The 17,115-nt window shown below is 45.0% G+C and overlaps 1 protein-coding gene across 1 annotated transcript; it reads right to left on the bottom strand.

Annotated features, from left to right (window-relative positions):
* Window positions 1-3,438: 3,438 nt before the first annotated feature.
* Window positions 3,439-10,229, bottom strand: LOC101536192 (HLA class II histocompatibility antigen, DM beta chain). The gene is made up of 6 exons (XM_004590453.3): window positions 9,975-10,229; window positions 7,783-8,064; window positions 6,104-6,388; window positions 4,307-4,423; window positions 4,116-4,151; window positions 3,439-3,783 (listed from the first exon to the last, which is right to left on the bottom strand). The coding sequence occupies exons 1-6, from the start codon at window positions 10,024-10,026 to the stop codon at window positions 3,767-3,769; spliced, it is 789 nt and encodes a 262-aa protein (XP_004590510.2). The 5' UTR covers window positions 10,027-10,229; the 3' UTR covers window positions 3,439-3,766.
* Between the last annotated feature and the right edge of the window lie 6,886 nt (window positions 10,230-17,115).

Genomic DNA, 17,115 nt, shown 5'->3' with positions numbered 1-17,115 from the left:
AGTTGTATCCTGGCTGCTCCACTTCCAATCCAGCTCCTTGATTATGGCCTGGGAAATCAGTGGAGGATGGCTTAAGTCCTTAGGCTCCTGTACCCACATGGAAGACCCAGAAGAAGCTCCTGGCTCTTGGCTTCAGATTGACTCAGCTCTGGCCAGTGCAGCCATTTAGGGAGTGAACCAGTAGAAGGAAGATCTTTCTCTTTCTCCTCATTCCTGTAACTCTGCCTTTCAAATAAAAGTAATTTTTTGAAACAAAAATCAATACTCAGTCATGACAAGAAATCAATAAAAATAAAGAAAGTATTTTCAATTTGAGGAAGAGCATCTTTTCATAAGACCCCTAGAGCTAACATTAAGCCTGGTGGTGAAAGACAAGTGCTTTCCATCTAAGATTGGGTGCAATTGAAGATGCCACTCTCAGACTGCTTACTCAACACACTGCTCAAAGTTCTATCTAGTACTCCAAGGCAAGGGAAGCAGACAAAGGCATGCAAATCAAACAGGAAACGCCAACAATATTGCATTTCAGATTACATGACGTTCTACATAGAAAACTCCAAGAAATCTACAAAAACACCCCAAAATTTAATAAATGAATTCAATAACTTTATACAACATAAACTGGGTCCAGTGCAATGGCCTAGAAGCTAAATCCTCGCTTTGCATGAGCCGGGATCCCATATGGGCACTGCTTCATGCCCCAGCTGCTCCACTTCCCATCCAGCCCCCTGCTTGTGGCCTGGGAAAGCAGGAGAGGATGGCCCAAAAGCTTGGGACCCTGCACTCATGTGGGAGTCCCTGAAGAAGTTGCAGGCTCCTGGCTTCAGATCAGCTCAGCTCCAGCCATTGCAGCCTCTTGGGGAGTGACCCAGTGCACAGATTTTTCTGTCTGTCTCCACTTTCTGTAAATCTGCCTTTCCAATAAAGACAAATAAATCTTTTTTAAAAAAATACAAGATACACTTTAAAATCAGTTCTGTCCATATAAATAATAACATGCAAATAATGATTCGATATTCAAAACTATTTTAAATTGCTCAAAATGAAATATTTAGGCATAAATCTAACAAAATATGTATGTAACATCAATGCTGAAAACCATGTCACAATGATAAAAGAGATCATAAAATATCTGAATAAGTGGAGAAACATATCCACAGATTGGATGAATCAACATAATAGAGATACTGATTGCCACCAAATTAATACATAACTTCTGTTAAGACATCAGCAATGTTTTCTATAAATACGAAAATACTCTGAATGAGCAAGCAAAAGAATAGGACAGCTCAAAAAGTCTTGAAAAAGAAGGAAGAATGTTGGGTTCAGAATGATTTCAAGATCTATTATATGGCTATAGTAAGCACGGCTATGTGATTTAGAGTATAAGATAGGCACACAAATCAATGCTACAGAATAAAGGACCCTAAAGTATACCCACACAAATAGCTCATATGGCTTTGGACAAGGTATAAAAGCATTCGGTGAAGAAAAGATCACCTTTTCCACAAGCAATACTGGAACAATTGCATATCCAAAGGCCAAGAAGATAGAAGGAAGAGAGGTGGAAGAAGGGGAGGTTTCAATGTGTCTCCCAAATTCGTGTGTTGGAAGCTTGATCCCTGAAGTGTAAGAGTTGGGATGTGATTGGGTCATGGATGGGTTCATCTGTATCCTGGGTTGGTTCATCTGTATCCTGGGTTGGTTCTCGGGACCCTGGGCTGCTGTAGAAGTGAGTGCAGCACTCATGCTGCCCCTCTTGCACATGCTCACTCACCCTGTCATCATCTGCCATGACACAACTCACCCTTACCAGATGCTGGTTCTGTGGCCTTGAGCTTCCCTGCCTGCAGACCTATGAGAAATAAACTTACTTTCCTCATGCATTATTGTGTATGTGGGTTTCTCCTAGAACAGCAGAAAAAAGTCTAAAACATAGTTTGGTGAAGTCTCACATCTTATGAGACAGATTATGAGTGACAGTCATGTTAATGTAGTGCTATTAGCTAAACCACCTCTTGTGACACTTGTCTCCCACATTAGAGAGCCAGATGTTAAGTTTTGCCTCCAATTCTGTTTCCAGTCCAACTTTCTGCTAATATGTGGGAAGATAGTAGGTGATGGTTCAAGCACCAAGTCCCTACCACACATGCGGGAGACCCAGAAACTTACAGTGCCTGATTTTAGCCCATCCCAGCCCCATCTGAGTGGGTATTTGTGCAGAATCTGTGCCTGTGAGTGTTTCAGTTTTTCTGCATCCTTCTTAGCATTTGATGTTGTTACTATTTTTTTTTTTATCTTAGCCATCCTAATAAGTGTGTGGTAAAATTTTCTTAATAGCTACATGATGTTGACCATCTTTTCATGCACTTGTTTGGCATCATTTTAAGGAAATGTCTCTTCAAGGCCATGTGATGGCTCAATTGTCTAATCTTTTACCTGCAAGTGCCAGCATCCCATATGGGCACGGGTTCATGTTCCAGCTACTCCACTTCCCATCCAGCTTTCTGCTCATGGGCTTTGAAAGCAGCAGGTGCTGGCTCAAATCCTTCAGACTGCACACACATGTGGGAGACCCAGAAGTTGCTAGCTCCTGGCTTCAAATTTGCTCTTCTCTGGCCATTGTGGTCATTTGGGGAGTGAATCAGCAGATGAAAGACATTTCTATCTCTGTCTTTCCTACTCTATGTAAATCTACCTTTCAAATACAACTAAATAAATCTTTAAACGACAACAGGTCTGACACAATGGCTCACTTGGCTAATCCTCCCCTTTCAAGCACCAGGATCCCATAGGGGCACCATTCATGTCCCAGCTGCTCCACTTCTCTTCCAGCTCCCTGCCTGTGGTCTGGGAGAAGAGTGGAGGATAGCCCAAAGCCTTGGGACCCTGCAGCTATGTGGGAGACCTGGAAGAAGTCCTGGCTCCTGGCTTCAGATCAGTTCAGAATCAGAAAGTCAGATTTACAGAAAGAAGAACCAGAAAGCGAAAGAAATCTTCCATCCACTGATTCACTCCTCAAATGGCCAGAATGGCTGAACCTGGGCCAGTCAGAAACCAGGAACCTGGAGCTTCTTCTGGATCTCCCATGTGGGTACAGGGGCCCAAGCACTCACGCCATCTTTTTGTTGCTTTCTCAGGCATATTAGCAGGGAGCTGGACCAGAAGCGGAGTAGCCAGAACTTGAACAGGTACCCAAAAAGGATACCAGCACTGCAGGCAGAAGCTTAACCTATATACCATGGTGCTAGCCCTATTTCATTTCTTCTTATGAGCTATAAATTAAAAAAAAAAACCTCCCCCACCTCAGTTTTGTTGTGTCCAACTGGGACAGCAAGAAGAGGCACAGAGTCCTCCATTCCAGTAAGAATCAACCTTAGCCCCTGCTCTACACAGATTCCTCCCCCCATGGCTCCTGGGAAAAGACACAAAAAAGCAAAATTTTCACCAGAGTTTTATTCCACAGACAAACTAGTGACTCTCAGCCGCACAGTGGAACTCCCAGGAGAGCCTTTAACCTCTCTCTCCAGATTATATTTACCAAAGAAATACAGTCTCGAGTAATCATTGGATACAGAATATTCCAGCAATTATTTCCTTCAAGCTGCTGGGCATACTCTGGAGGTGGGGCTGGTACATTCAAAGAAGTGGACGACAAACTCTAGGCCTAAGAAAACTTGAGGTGTGAAGATTCTGGGGGGTGAAATGGCACCCTTCAGGAGTTTGGATCTCCTGCTCACTTGAATGGAAGTTGCAGAAGTTGCCTCTAGGAAATGTGCCGTCCTGTAAGAGAAACACAGAGGAGACAATGAAATCCCAAACCAACTTGCCCCCAATATTTTTACCCATAACCATCCCATGCCAGAGCCATATAGTCAACATTCTAGGTCACTGACTACTGATGCAAAGAAGCCGCCTTCAGCCTCCTCCCCATAGATACGCCTGGATAGAAGACAAGATAGCTCAGTCCCAGCAATAGCAGCTTAAATGATGCTCTTGACTAGGTTTTCATGCAAGTTCACCCCTGCTAAACCCCATTAGCAGAGTCCAACATAGACCCTCTGTAACTCCTACCCCCTACAGAGGACCAGCAGGCCAAGAGACAGACACGTTACCTTCTGGATAATTGGACCCAGGGAGAGGAGTATAGCCTAGGAGAGAAACACACTTGATTAAACCAGTCTCTGTGGGTCAGGATATCCTGTTAATTATAGCCAATAGGGTGGGAAGGAGACAACCAACCACCACCAGGACATGAGGAGAAACTGGGAGCAGCATAATGACAGGGGTTCAGGAAGATACTCACTGTAGGGGCCTGCCTTCCACCAGCAGATCAAACCAAAAAAGAAGATGATGAGACCCACACCCAGAGTCACTGAAGACACAGCGACCTTCAACGTCTGCATGGGAGACAACCCAGGTGCTGCAAAACAGGAAGTTACTAGGACCAAGCTCATGCTCAGAGCAACTTTGATTGTTTCGAACAACTTTGTTGCACTCTCCACCCAGAAAATCCAAAACTGCTTTGTCCCAGTCTCAGATGTCTAGCTCACACCAACCTGCTCCAAGGAAATGGCCTTTCTTCAAGTACTCCATGCTTATGGACCTCTACACCAAGAATGGCCCTGGGGAAGCTGTCTCCCCAGAGGGAAAACTCCTGGTTGCTGGTACCTCTCTGTTAAAGTAGAGCCTTTCAAGACTTCTCTCCTGGGGCCAGCACTGTGACACAGCAAGTAAAAACCACCAGCCACAACACTGGCTTCCCAGATGTGTGCTGGTTCATGTCCCAGCTGCTCCACTTCTGATCCAGCTCCCTGCTAACAATTTGAGCCCCTGAAACTGAAAGATTCTGGCTCCTGGGTTTGACCTGGCTGCTGTCATGACTTAGGGTGTGAACCAGTAAGCCAAACCAATTAGCCAATCTCTCTATATATCTCTGATTCTAATTTTCAAATAAATAAATCTTTAAAATAAAAAAAGACATCTCTCCTCCCACATGCCAAAGACATCCTCACTGGGATAATGTGCTCCTCACTCGTCTCTCGGTTGCCCCCCTGGTTGTGGTAGCTCCCCCTACTTGGTCCATTTGAGTGGTTTCCTTTTATAATGTCTTTCCATGATTCCTAACCTCCAATGGTTTCATGACTTATCCTACTAACGGTGTGTCTTCTATATCAAAACTTCCCATGTATCATTTTAGAGTTTGTCTCTAGCAAACCATTCTCTCCAGCTTCTCAGAGCTGGTCCTATTCTGAGTCATGCCCCACTCTATCACCAAGGCAAATTCCTTGTGCATCCGGTAGTGCAGCCTTTCCCCTAGGAGAGCTCAAGAGAACCTGAGTCCCAATCCTTTGGTTTCCTGTTCCTCTTCCCAGCTGCCCAGGGAGGTCAGGTTCAACAGCTGATCTGGGTTACTGTTCCTAAGCTCTTTGTAGAAAAGAACCCTTTCTCTTCCTCATTTCTTTCTCTTTTCTCTCTCAAGACTGCTCACATTTGTGTAGCTTCCCTCATTATCTTCAATCCTGGGTTCAGCCAGTGACCATCAGCTCTTCACCTAATATTTCCAAAACATTCACACCAAACAGTCTGCCAGCCTTGGCTCTATCATGCTGGCATGCTCAAAAGAGCTACTCAAGCTCAGTACTGCTCCACACCAAGAGAAAGTCCCCCTTCTTCTTTAATCTTCTTGATTTCTTCAACTTCCACACTATGATGAAGACAGAATAGCTGAAATTTGAAGAGCCTGGAGTACGGGATTACAGCTTTGGGGTTCCGAAAATGTGCTTAGCAAATCTACATCCTCTTTGCGGTACAATCATGTTCCTCTCCCACTTCAAACCCAGACATAGCGACATCAACCACAACAGAAAAGCAGTAACTGTTTCTACTCCTTTATCTCACTGCCCCATCTGTGCTCACAACCTCCCCCTCCTGCCCCCTCCATCTCCTCCAGACTTACTTTCATTCTCAGCATTTCCCACTTTACCAGGAGACTTTCCACATTGTACTCCCTCTGCCAAAACACTGGTGCACTTGCTTCATCCACAAACTTCCAATGTCTGCCTGCCTTAACCTCACTTCCTACCACCTGCCATACACTTACTCCAGTCACGGAAAATGGGCTCAGGTGTCCCAACGTGTTCCACCACACAAGTGTACTTATCCCCAGAAGAGGGAGTTAGGGCTAAGTGAGACACGGTTTGGTATGTCCAGTCCCCATTGGGTTGGGCCGTCTTCTGCGAACTGCTGTGAGGAATGACAGGTTGCCCATTTTTCATCCATGTGATGGTCACATCCGCCGGATAGAAGCCCCACACATAGCAGGCCAACATTACAGACTCCCTTGTGTTGAAAGGAGTGATTGGGGCTACTTGTACAGTTGGTGGTCCTACACGAGAGAAAAAGCAAGATCAGGAAGGAAGCTAGTCTTCTGGTTTTTCTCCAACCTGAGTTCCCTTCTACAACTGCTCATTGATTTTTGCCAACCCACTTTCCTGCAAGCACATACATGTCATTACTCAAAAGTGAGAAGTTGGAATTTTATTCCTGCTTCAATCCTTTTTCCTTCCCATTCGTCATTGTCCCTTTCTTTTCTCCTTCAAAATTATTTTCGTTTCTGGGGTGGACATTTGGCATAATGCCTATGATGTACACATTCCATGCCTGAGATTGAGTCTTGGCTCTGGTCCTTATTCTAGCTTCTTACTAAGGCATGGGCACCCAGTGATGGTTCTTACCATCTATGTGGGGATCCAGACTGAATTACCAGCACCTGGCTTGGTCTAGGACCAACAGCCCCAGCTATTGCAGTACTGGGGAAACAAACCAGCTGATAAAAATCACTCTGTTATCTATTTGTCTTTCAAATAAATAAATATTTTTAAGTCATTATATTGATGTCAAGTAAATAAACTTTAAAATATGTAAGCTAATGGTAATACAGAGTTACAAACCGGGATTGTTAAGGGAGGAAAAAAATTCCCCAAGTCTTGTTTAACATATTGATCTGCTAAATACAGCCTTTCCTGCTTGAATAGTTTAAGGAAACAAACCTAACTCAGAATGATTAAATGTGTGATTAGTGTCATCCCAGTCAATGAGACTGTTAACATATCTGCTTTTTACTTACTCTCCTTGACAATCATCCTACTAATCACCACCTTAGTATTTCAAACAAAATCTTACATAAAAATTCCAAAAAATTACTTTCTGACCTAAATGCTGGGATATTTTCATTGACTGGATCTGGAGTGGAACCGGGGTGGGAGGTAGTTTTAACAAGCACCTCCCCCAGGACACTGTGGGGAAGGTGGTCAGAAGTTAGGACTTCAATCTCACTGCTCGACTTGGAGAGCTTCAAGTTTTCTTTCAGAAATCTCAAGGCATTCTCAGTGCAAAGGATTCAGAGTCAAAGAAACTCTGTGTCAAACATCCCCAAGTTTGGATCCACCCAGACCCAGAATATCATCAATCTAGAATAAAAAGCATGAATACTGGGTAAAAGCCATATTTTTTTTCTACCCAAACTCATTAAACTTGGATCTGCAGCCTGGGAGGCCATAACCTTTGCTGACTCTCCCCCAAAAGCTTCTCCCAGAGGCCATGTCACCTCTTCTTTACTGCTGATCTGCCCTGGAGTTTCAACCCCTCTTCTTTCTATGTTCCATGTTCCCACAATTTTTTCCCACCCAAACTTCAACCCCATTCCCACAGAGCATTCCTCCTTGGCCTCCCCTCTCCTAACTGCTTTCTTGCAACCCCTCTACCACCCTCCTTGCTCACGTGCTCTCCGGGTCAGCTTGTCCCAGAAGGGGTTGGTGTGTGTGGCACAGTTCTGGAGCCCATTGCGCAAACGCTGGAGCAGAGTGCTTTTATGGTTAAGACTCTGTGCGAAGTACAAGGCCAAAGGCTTCAGTGTCCCAAATTCACAAGGGGCCATCTTTCCCTCCTGTGGATCCCAGCAGGTCAACAGATCCTTGTTGAAGGCGATACAGTAAGTGAAATCTTTTGGACTCCCATCATCATCCAACAAGCAGGTGCTTTCCACATGGGCCACAAAGCCGCCTAGAAGAGTCACAGCAAAAGGACAAGTCAGTGACATCATAAAAATATAAATTCAGGGACAAAAGTTTGACACACTTGCTACATTGATGCTTGGATGCCTGTGTCCCATATCAGAGTTCCTGGGTTTGAGTCCTGGCTCTACCTTCAATTCCAGTCTCCTGGTACTTGACACCATGGGAGCAGTAGATGATACCAAAGGACTTGGATCCCTGATTCCTAATCCTAGGAGATTTGGAGTTCCTGGCTGAAATAGGCATCCGGAGAATGAACCAGTAAAGGTCTCTCTCTCTCTCTCTCTCTCTCTCTCTCTCTCTCTCTCATTCTCAGATAAAAATCAGTAAATAAAATACTTACAATATAGTTAGTCTCTTCCCCCAGTTCCTTACACAGAGCTCCTAGACTCCAGTAATTTCCTAAATGACAGCAGTGCTAAATGCATTTCTTCTAATATTTGGATTTTGACCCTGGTTTCAGACACAGAACTCCTAGCCCCTTGCAAGTGTCTGGTGAAAGGAGCATCTTCCGTTTCAATGAAGGGACCTTTGGTAAGTTCCTGGGTGAGAGTGGGACACCAGAAGGATCAAGCCATGATGCCACAGTTCCGTTTTCTGGGAAGGGAGAGGGTGGGAGCCTGAGTGAACAATCAATTGTGCATGTGTAATGAAGCCTCCACTGACTTCCTGAACCAAGCAGTGTGGAGACCACAGTGCACACCCACATGCTGGGAGGGCGGCACCCATAACTCCATGGGGACAGAATCTTGCCCATGTGACCCCTCCAGACCTTATCAATACACCATTTCTTCTGACTCAATTTCTCCTATTAAAAAAAAAAAAACTTTTGTGACAAATCATCAGCACCTAGTATTTTCCTGGGTTCTCTGAGTGTCTCCGGCATGTGATCAAACCCTAGAAGGCAATCATGGGATAGACCCCAAGACTTCTGTACACCCCAAGGTGTACTGAACTTGGCTGCTACTGCCTGTGTCTGGTTTCTAAGGTGGGAGCAACTTTATGGGGCTGAGCCCTTAATCTGTGGGGTCTGTGTTGACTCCAGTTAACATCATCACTGGATTGAATTGTGGGATATCCAACTGTATAGGAGGATGCATAAGAGAAGGGGAAAAGCCACATTTTAGATGGCATATGTGTTGATCATGAATGTACAAAAGTAAAGTCAGCAAAGTGGCCCAGGATTCCTTGCAGAGCAATTTATCCAGAACACAGATCTTCGGCAATCCAAACTACTGAGAAGTGGACAGATAGTAGAGAGGTAGTGTCAGCACAGCTCTGGGCTAGAATCAGTGTTAACTATTCATGCTGCATACATCTGTGAAGTGCCCGGCACTGTGCTGGGAGTCAGAGATATGACAGTGACCAACACAGCCATGCCAGTAGGGGAGACACAGCAGGCAAATCATCACACAGCTTAGTTACTTAAAAAAAAAAAAAAAAAAAGATTTGATTATTTTCATTGGAAAGGCAGATTTACAGAGAGAAGGAGAGACAAAAAGAAAGATCTTCCACTCCTTGGTTCACTCCCTAAATGATTTCAATGGGCAGAGCTGAGCCAATCTGAAGCCGAGCTTGCAACTTCTTCCAAGTCTCCCACACAGATGTGGCATCCCAAGGCTTTGAAGCATCCTCCACTCTTTCCCAGGCCACAGGCAGGGAGCTGAATGGGAAGTGGAGCAACTAGGACACAAGCCGGTGCCCATTTGGGATCCCAGCACTTGTAAGGGAAGGACTAGCTAATTGAGCTATTGCACTATGCCCAGCAAACAACAAGCAAAAGTTACAAAATATTGTAGGAATACATGACAAGGTGCTCAAATCCAGTCACAAAACTGAACGTCCTCACAGCCAAAGCAGAAACAGGGGAAGAGAGGGTCTGGGCAGAAGTGCCCTTACCTGCTCCAGTGCAGCCCAGAAGGAGGCCCAGCAGCAGCAGAAGGGCAGTCATGCTCTGCAAGGATGCGGGGAGTCCAGTCCCCCGGGCCAGCTCTTCCAAGGGCCGGGGGTCTTCTCCTGCGCCAGAAGCCCCAGCTTGGGCAGCTGACCTCCAGGTACAGATCAGAAGACAGTACTCCCCAGACCTCTTGATCCCCCCCTGGACAAATGACTCGAGATCTACCCAGCTCAGAAACTCTAAACCTGTTTCCACCAACTCGATCGAGTTGGCTGCCCCAAACTGAGCTGCCAGATTGGCTAGGTAGGCAAAGAAAGATGTAGTGACAAATCACAGCGTGCCTTAACCTAGCGTCATCAGTTACTAGGTAAACCTCATCCTGCCTTAGGCTTAGACAACAGAACTGCTGATCTGTCCTCCCTTGTTCTGTGAAGCAGCCAATCTGTGGGTGGATTGCTCCCGGTCAGGGGAGTAGAATAGACAGAATACTCCTGGGATGGTGCAGCCTACTCTGCTCTGCTTTAACTTTTCCATCTCCATGCCTGCTCTTGTGGCTAGGACTAAGCAGCCTTTCTTGGCACACATACCCCAGGTCGGCTTCATCCCGTAAACCTGGGAGGACAGAGTGCCTTTCGCACACAAGTGGGTGAGGGCTGCTGGGAAGAAAGGAAGAAGGCACCTGGCCTCAGAATAAGACTACAGGAAGCTGTTCCACCTTGGACCTGGAAAATTCCTCCCTGTGGGACCCCCAACTGCTTCTTGGGTTCTAGCTAGTCAGGCTTCATTTCCCCCTTAGCAGTAACAGCTGCGTTTTGGAGCCAGGAAACCTTATCTTTCTAGACATCCCTCCCATGGGAAAAGATAGGGGTAACTCCACTGAAATCCTTTAACAAGTAGTTTATGCCAGGCTAGTGCCCAGAGCTCACATGTTTTCCCACACTGATTGCCCTGAGGATTTTCCCGTGGTCTCCTCCATCCTGGTACCCATCCTTCTTGTTAGGAAACTACTAGGAAAAATGGAAGGAAGCTGCCCTATCACTGGGCCTCTTGAAAAGACCAATTTTAAGTGGCAACCCTTTTATCCCATCATAGATTATGCCACAGATGGACTCTTTTATTTTAAGATTTTTCTTTTTTCTTTTTTTTTTTTTTTCACTTTAAAGGCAGATTTACCAAGAGAAGAAAGACAAAGATCTGCTGGTTCACTTCCCAAATGCCCACAATGGCAAGAGAAGAGCCAGTTTAAAGCCAGAAGCCAGGAGCATCTTCCAGGTCTCCCACATGGGTGCAGGGGTCTGAGGTTTTGGGCTTTCCCAGGCACATTATCAGGGAGCTGGATGGAAGGCAGAGCAGCTGGGACTTAAACCAGCACACATATGGGATGCTGGCACCACAGATGGAGACTTCACCTACTATGCCATGGTACCATCCCCAGATGGGCTTTTCCATCATTAACTGAAAGTCTTAAATCGGCTTCCTAGGGCTAGCTTGGTGATACAGTAGGTAAAGCTGCCCCCTGTGATGACTGCATCCAGAGATTTTAACTCTTTTCCTACACCACACACACACACACCAGCATGCCCACATGTTCAACATCCCAAGGCTGAGACAGCCCAGGTGATGGAAGTCAGTGAACTTTCTTTATAAAAGGAGCAGAAACAGAAGGGCCACAATCCACCACCCAATCCATTCAAGATTCATCTTTGCTGTTCTCAAAGTTCCTTCCTCTTCAAATCCACTGAGACTTCCACTTTCTGTTTTGACAGTTCCTAAACCATGTGATATTCCCCCACACCACCCCATACACCCCACATGAACACATCCTTTCATAGTCCTCCCCACCTGCCTACTCCAGACAGTGATCCTAAGCTGCAGGAACCAGGCTTTGGCACCCTTTTCAATGTCTGGGAAACCCGGGACCCCCAGGGGGTTGCTGCGGTCCTGCGCCAACCGTGGTGGTTAGGGTTCCCTCTCGTGTCTGCCTTTCTGCTCTGGCAGTCAAAGGAGAAGTGAAACCTCCAACAGGGCAGCAACAGGAAATGGTGGGAGAAAATTCACTTCCGTATTAAAGTGAAGGCTGAGGGAGATTTTAGCTCGGAACAGAAACCCAGACCTGTGCTCAGTGAAGCAGTTCCTTCCTTCCTCGCCTGCTGTTCTCATGGATCTGTGCTTTGGCTTCTCACCTGCAACCGACTCCAGGGAGTTTTTCAACTGCTCTGTCCATGGCTGCTCAATGGATCACAATTTATGTGGCACCAGGGCTGAAAGAGCTATGGAACTCCAGCCAGCTGAGTTCATATCTAATAACCAAGCCTCTCTGGCCAACAGAGAGTGTCTGCTCATCTTTCCTGTGGCTTCCTGCTGGGTGTGGCCTCCCTCCCCCTGCAGTGGACGGAAGCCCCAAAGCATTGCCGAGAATATCCAGCATTAAAACATGGACTCCACCCCCTCACATCACCTGGCTTGAAGGTTAATTTTGGAGAATAAACACCTATAAAGAGGAGAGTTCGTGTTAACATAAAAGAACAGCTGGGTTTAGATCACGATGGACTGGTGGACAGGGCGTTCTTGTGACTGAGGTGAGCTGTGGAGGTGGGCTGGAATCACGTGGGAGAAGAGGCGGACAAGTGGCCTCGCAGACCCCCTGGGCATGGCTCCAGGAGCAAGGCTGCGCTGTGAGGTGCTAAAAGAGCTGTGCAAGGAGCCCGGGGTCGCAGAGCTGCAATAACATCACTGGAGCAGCACCCAAGACGAAGCTGCAGCTGTGATCTCTTATGTTTCCCGAGAGTGTGGCCATGGCAACCTCTTCTAAAGTGACTCTGTGCAAGTGATCCCAGGTTCCTCTTCTGGACAGGTGGTTTTAACTTGAGCCTTCATTTCATAAACACAAAAATTTCTCAGCCAACCACTTGTAATCTAAAACCAGTAGTTTCTCTCTGTTTCAGATAAATAAACTATTAAAAGTTGCAGATTAATACAGATCTAAATGTGAAAGAAAAACAACACTAATAGAAAAAGGGGTTGTAGAATATTATAAATTTATAGCTATATGTAAAAAGAAACATTTTTACCCAAAATTATTCATTGGGAAGGAGGAAATTACCTTAAAGTAGATTTTTCCCCAAACTATGGGCACTCTTTCAAAGTTATTTGGGGAAGACACATTATCCAAAAATGATCTCAATGAATAAATACATGAAAAGAAGTAGAATAAACTGAGTTTATGAAATGCGGGGGTAGAAATAGAGATATGTGCCTATGGATATGTTATGTTACACTTGTAAAATGTGTGGCTTAAATTCTGGAGCTACTAACCAAATAAAAGTAGCTATCAGATAATTTTCTTATAACTTCTATTGTCCAGACCTTTATATTTGAAGTTAGCCAAAAACTTTTAGAATCTTCTCATTGAGAAAGTAGCATATCACCTTAACCCATTTGATATTCTCCCAAAAAACTTGACTGGATTGGAGATGGAAATAATTTCCTAAGTTTATAAATATACAGTCTATAGGGGTTTTGACTATAAAGCTAAGTAATTCTATTCAGGGAAGGAATTAAAAAAAATTAACTATTGAACAACAAAGTGGGAAAAGGCATTTGTAATATCCACACAGAAACAAGATTTCTGTATAGAAGTCACAAGAAAAAGACAGAAATTGTACTTTCAAACTAGAAAGAAAAGGGCAGGGAGTTGGCACAATGGTTAAGACACAACCTATATCAGAGTGTCTGGGTTCAAGTCTAACCTTCGCTCCTAATTCCACCTTCTTACTAACACATACTAGGGTGGCAGCAGTGATGGCCCAAGTTACTGGAATTCCTGCCAACTATGTGGGGGCTTGGATTGGATTCCTGGCCCTGGCTTCAGCAGAGCTCAGCCCTGCTTATTGCAGGTGTTCGGTGAATGCGCCAAAATTCTCTCTGTCCTTCAAATAAACTTAAGAATAAATACATTTTTTAAAAAATTAATTAGATAAAAGATATGAATCAGCAATTCACAAAGAAAGAAATATCATTAGTGATGAGAAAAAAAGGCACATGAAAATAATGAGAAACTACTCATCATTCCACCAACATCTGGTTGTCAAATAATTTCAAATGTTAGCTTAAAAGGAGATGAGAACTCCCTGGCTCTCTTGGTAGCAGTGTTAGCTGTTTAGATCTCTTAATTATAGAATGACAAGCTGCTGGGTGGGAAGAAATGAAAACAGGAAACAAGCAAGTCCTTCATTGTAAAGCCTGGGTTAAGTTCCATTAAGTTCAGGCAGAAATGCAGGATTTGGGGCAGCTTCATTGAAGAGGAAAAACATGTGTCAGACCCAAAAAGCTGGTGAAGACAGGAATAAGCTATTGGGGAGTGCCCCAACTAAGCCACAGCACCCACTGGTATGCATGAGGGCTGGGCCTGTGGAGGGTTGGGCAAGATGAGGCCACAACACTCACTGGTTTATGTGAGAGATGGGGCTGAGGGTAGAACTAACCAGGCAGCTACATCCTCTGGTATGTGTGCTGACTGGTGTAGGTGATGGACCAAACCTAACCCTGTAGTGGCTGGTGCATAGAAGAGTCAAGTCTGAGAATTTCTCAGGCAAATTTTTTCAGGGACTCCCCAGTTAGACTGCTGGATTCAAACTTCGACCTCAGGGAAAATTATAAGACGTGTATGTGGTCTGACCTTTAGGTCTGTTATCAGAACTGCACCTCCTCATTGGTTGACACCATGCAGTAGAGAATATACCCAGATGCACATGAAAGATGTAACAGTCAGCTCATCTAAGCAACAAGTCTCCTGGCCAGGCTTTGCAGTAATGTCTAGGTCTGTGGATACAGTGAAGTGTATCAGATAACAGACTTCAGATTTTCTCAACCCTGGTGCAAGGATGCCAAAAACATCTCAGAACTATCCAGATCACTCAAGCAGCACCCTCGGAACATTCTTCCCCACATTGGGGTCCCTAAGGTAACATCAGATGATCATCTCCACCCCCAGATGCTGATCTAGATTGACAGTAAGAAGCAGGCCCCCTTCATCCCATCCTCACCCTGGAAATGCAGGTAGAAGAAAAAAAAAAACCTGAAAACTTATCTTACCCACCTTCCTCCAAACCCTAATCAGAAGCCCACATGGGCCTCTCAACTCTGTAAACAATATTGAAGATAAAGTGGAAAATTAAAGAGAGAGAAAGAGAGGCAGAGAGACAGAAAGAAAGAGAGAAGCTGAGCACATTAAAAAGAAAAGCCACTCTGGAGAGGGAAGAGCCTGAGTGAATATTGTAAATACAACGCCCTAAAGAGCAGTGAGACGTGATACCATTAAGCAGAATAAGGAAGAGACCCATTCAAGGGCAGATCTCTTTCCGGGAACCATGAATTCCACTGTTTCCAGATGACAGCAGTGTGGAGGGCCTTAAGCACTTTCAGAGTACTTAGGTACAGCATCTCAGAGCAGAAAGCAGCTCCGATGTCTTCATGTCTACACGACGTCTTCATGTAACAGGTGAGGACATCAGTGCGAAACGCTTTGTCTGAGGTCACACAATATAATTAAGGCAGTTGTAAGTCTTGGCTGACAGGAAATTTTGGGATCAGTTAAGAAATACACTTTAAAACAGAACCAACCCAGCAATTGAAACCACCAGCTGATCAGGGTGATGGACTGTGCCGGGCCCTGTGCTTGCTAGAACATACAAGAAACTAGTCTGGGAATACCTCAAAGTTTCTTTGGAGATCTCCCCAATCGAACTGCTGGACTCAGAACTCTAACCAAGAAAAGACAGAAGACAGAACAGGTCAATCATTCATCTCAGCTATATGTTGGCAGCAAAATATAGGGCAAACGGAGACTTTATGATGGACCATATCAATCAGTGGACGACCTAATCGAGCGAAACTGGCAGCAATTCATAACTGGAGAACTATTAAAACCACTTGAGCAAGTATCTCAGAGCATGTCCCACATCCGAGACTTGGGGTGGGCAGGAAACCAGGTGGGGCTTCTCCCTCAATATCCCCCTTTACCTCAGATACATGATGGAAACAATATGGACATAATAGTATTACCCACTTCCCTATGCCCCCTGAAACTTTTTTTTAAACTGTAATTAACTATGTAAAGATTGTCAACAACAATACAACAAAATAAATTTAAAAAAAAAGAAATACACTTTAAAATGATAAGAGATAGAAATAAGGGCTAGGTCTAGAATGGCAAAGTGATCATGAAAACAAAAACACCTTTAAAAGGAACGCATGCGATACAAAAGGTAAAGTTGAAGTATGTTTCAGAAAAGAAAGGGTTGGGTGGACATTTGGGCTAGCGGTCAAGTGGTCACCTCCCTCATCAGAGTGTCTGGGTTGGACACCTGCCTAGGGCTCCTGACTCCAGCTTCCTGCTGACACACACCTTGGAAGGTAGCAGTGAGAGCTCAAATAACAGAGCTCCTGTCATCCACATGGCAGACTGAGATTGAAGTCCCGGCCCCTGGCTTCTGTCCTGGCTGCTGTGGGCAATTGGGGAGTGAACCACTGAATTGAAGCACTCTCTCATTCTCTCTCTCGCTCTCTCTCGCTCTCTCTCGCTCTCTCAGGCATTTGATGGCACTGTTTTCATAGGTTTCATGTGGCTGAGTTGGAATAACACCTGGGAGCTTTCTCTTCCCACTGCTGAGCTCCCAGTCTCTTCATTATGGTTATGCTGAGGGCTGAAGGGGGTTTAAAGGCAGCCTATTCTAAACATTAACATGCTCACCAACACTGAAGTGCAACCTCACACACACACACACACACACATACACACATACGTATATACACACATATATAAGCACAAACATATACATACATGAACACACACACATACACACACACACACATGCAGCCTCCTCAACCAGCTTGTGAGCAAATTAGCAGAAAGCAGGTCTGCCTTCACTTCTCACCTATTTCATACAATCTGACAGGAGTCCAGTCACCTTGCAGTGCTGAGCCAAGAGCACAGGAACACAGCTGAGGAGCCAGGGCTTCCCCTTATCCTACCCTTACCCCGTCCCTAATGGGGGCAAGCTGGGCTCAAGTTATGACTGAACTGGAACCAGTAACCATTCGGAATCAAGCATTGCGAGTCAAGGAAGAAACAACACTGGTGTA

Source organism: Ochotona princeps, chromosome 1 (assembly GCF_030435755.1).
Source record: "Ochotona princeps isolate mOchPri1 chromosome 1, mOchPri1.hap1, whole genome shotgun sequence".
Classification (NCBI taxonomy): Eukaryota; Metazoa; Chordata; class Mammalia; order Lagomorpha; family Ochotonidae; genus Ochotona; species Ochotona princeps.
The sequence above is the reverse complement of the archived record's forward strand: the minus strand, read 5'-3'. Positions and strand labels throughout refer to the sequence as shown.

Excerpts from the sequence above, each read along its gene's own strand:
- LOC101536192 (XM_004590453.3), bottom strand. The coding sequence starts at position 10,026 with ATGACTGCCCTTCTGCTGCTGCTGGGCCTCCTTCTGGGCTGCACTGGA. Across the intron at positions 8,065-9,974 it reads TCTGGGCTGCACTGGAGCAG|GCGGCTTTGTGGCCCATGTG; the intron begins GTAAGGGCACTT and ends TGACTCTTCTAG. Across the intron at positions 4,152-4,306 it reads GTGGAAGGCAGGCCCCTACA|GCTATACTCCTCTCCCTGGG; the intron begins GTGAGTATCTTC and ends TTTCTCTCCTAG.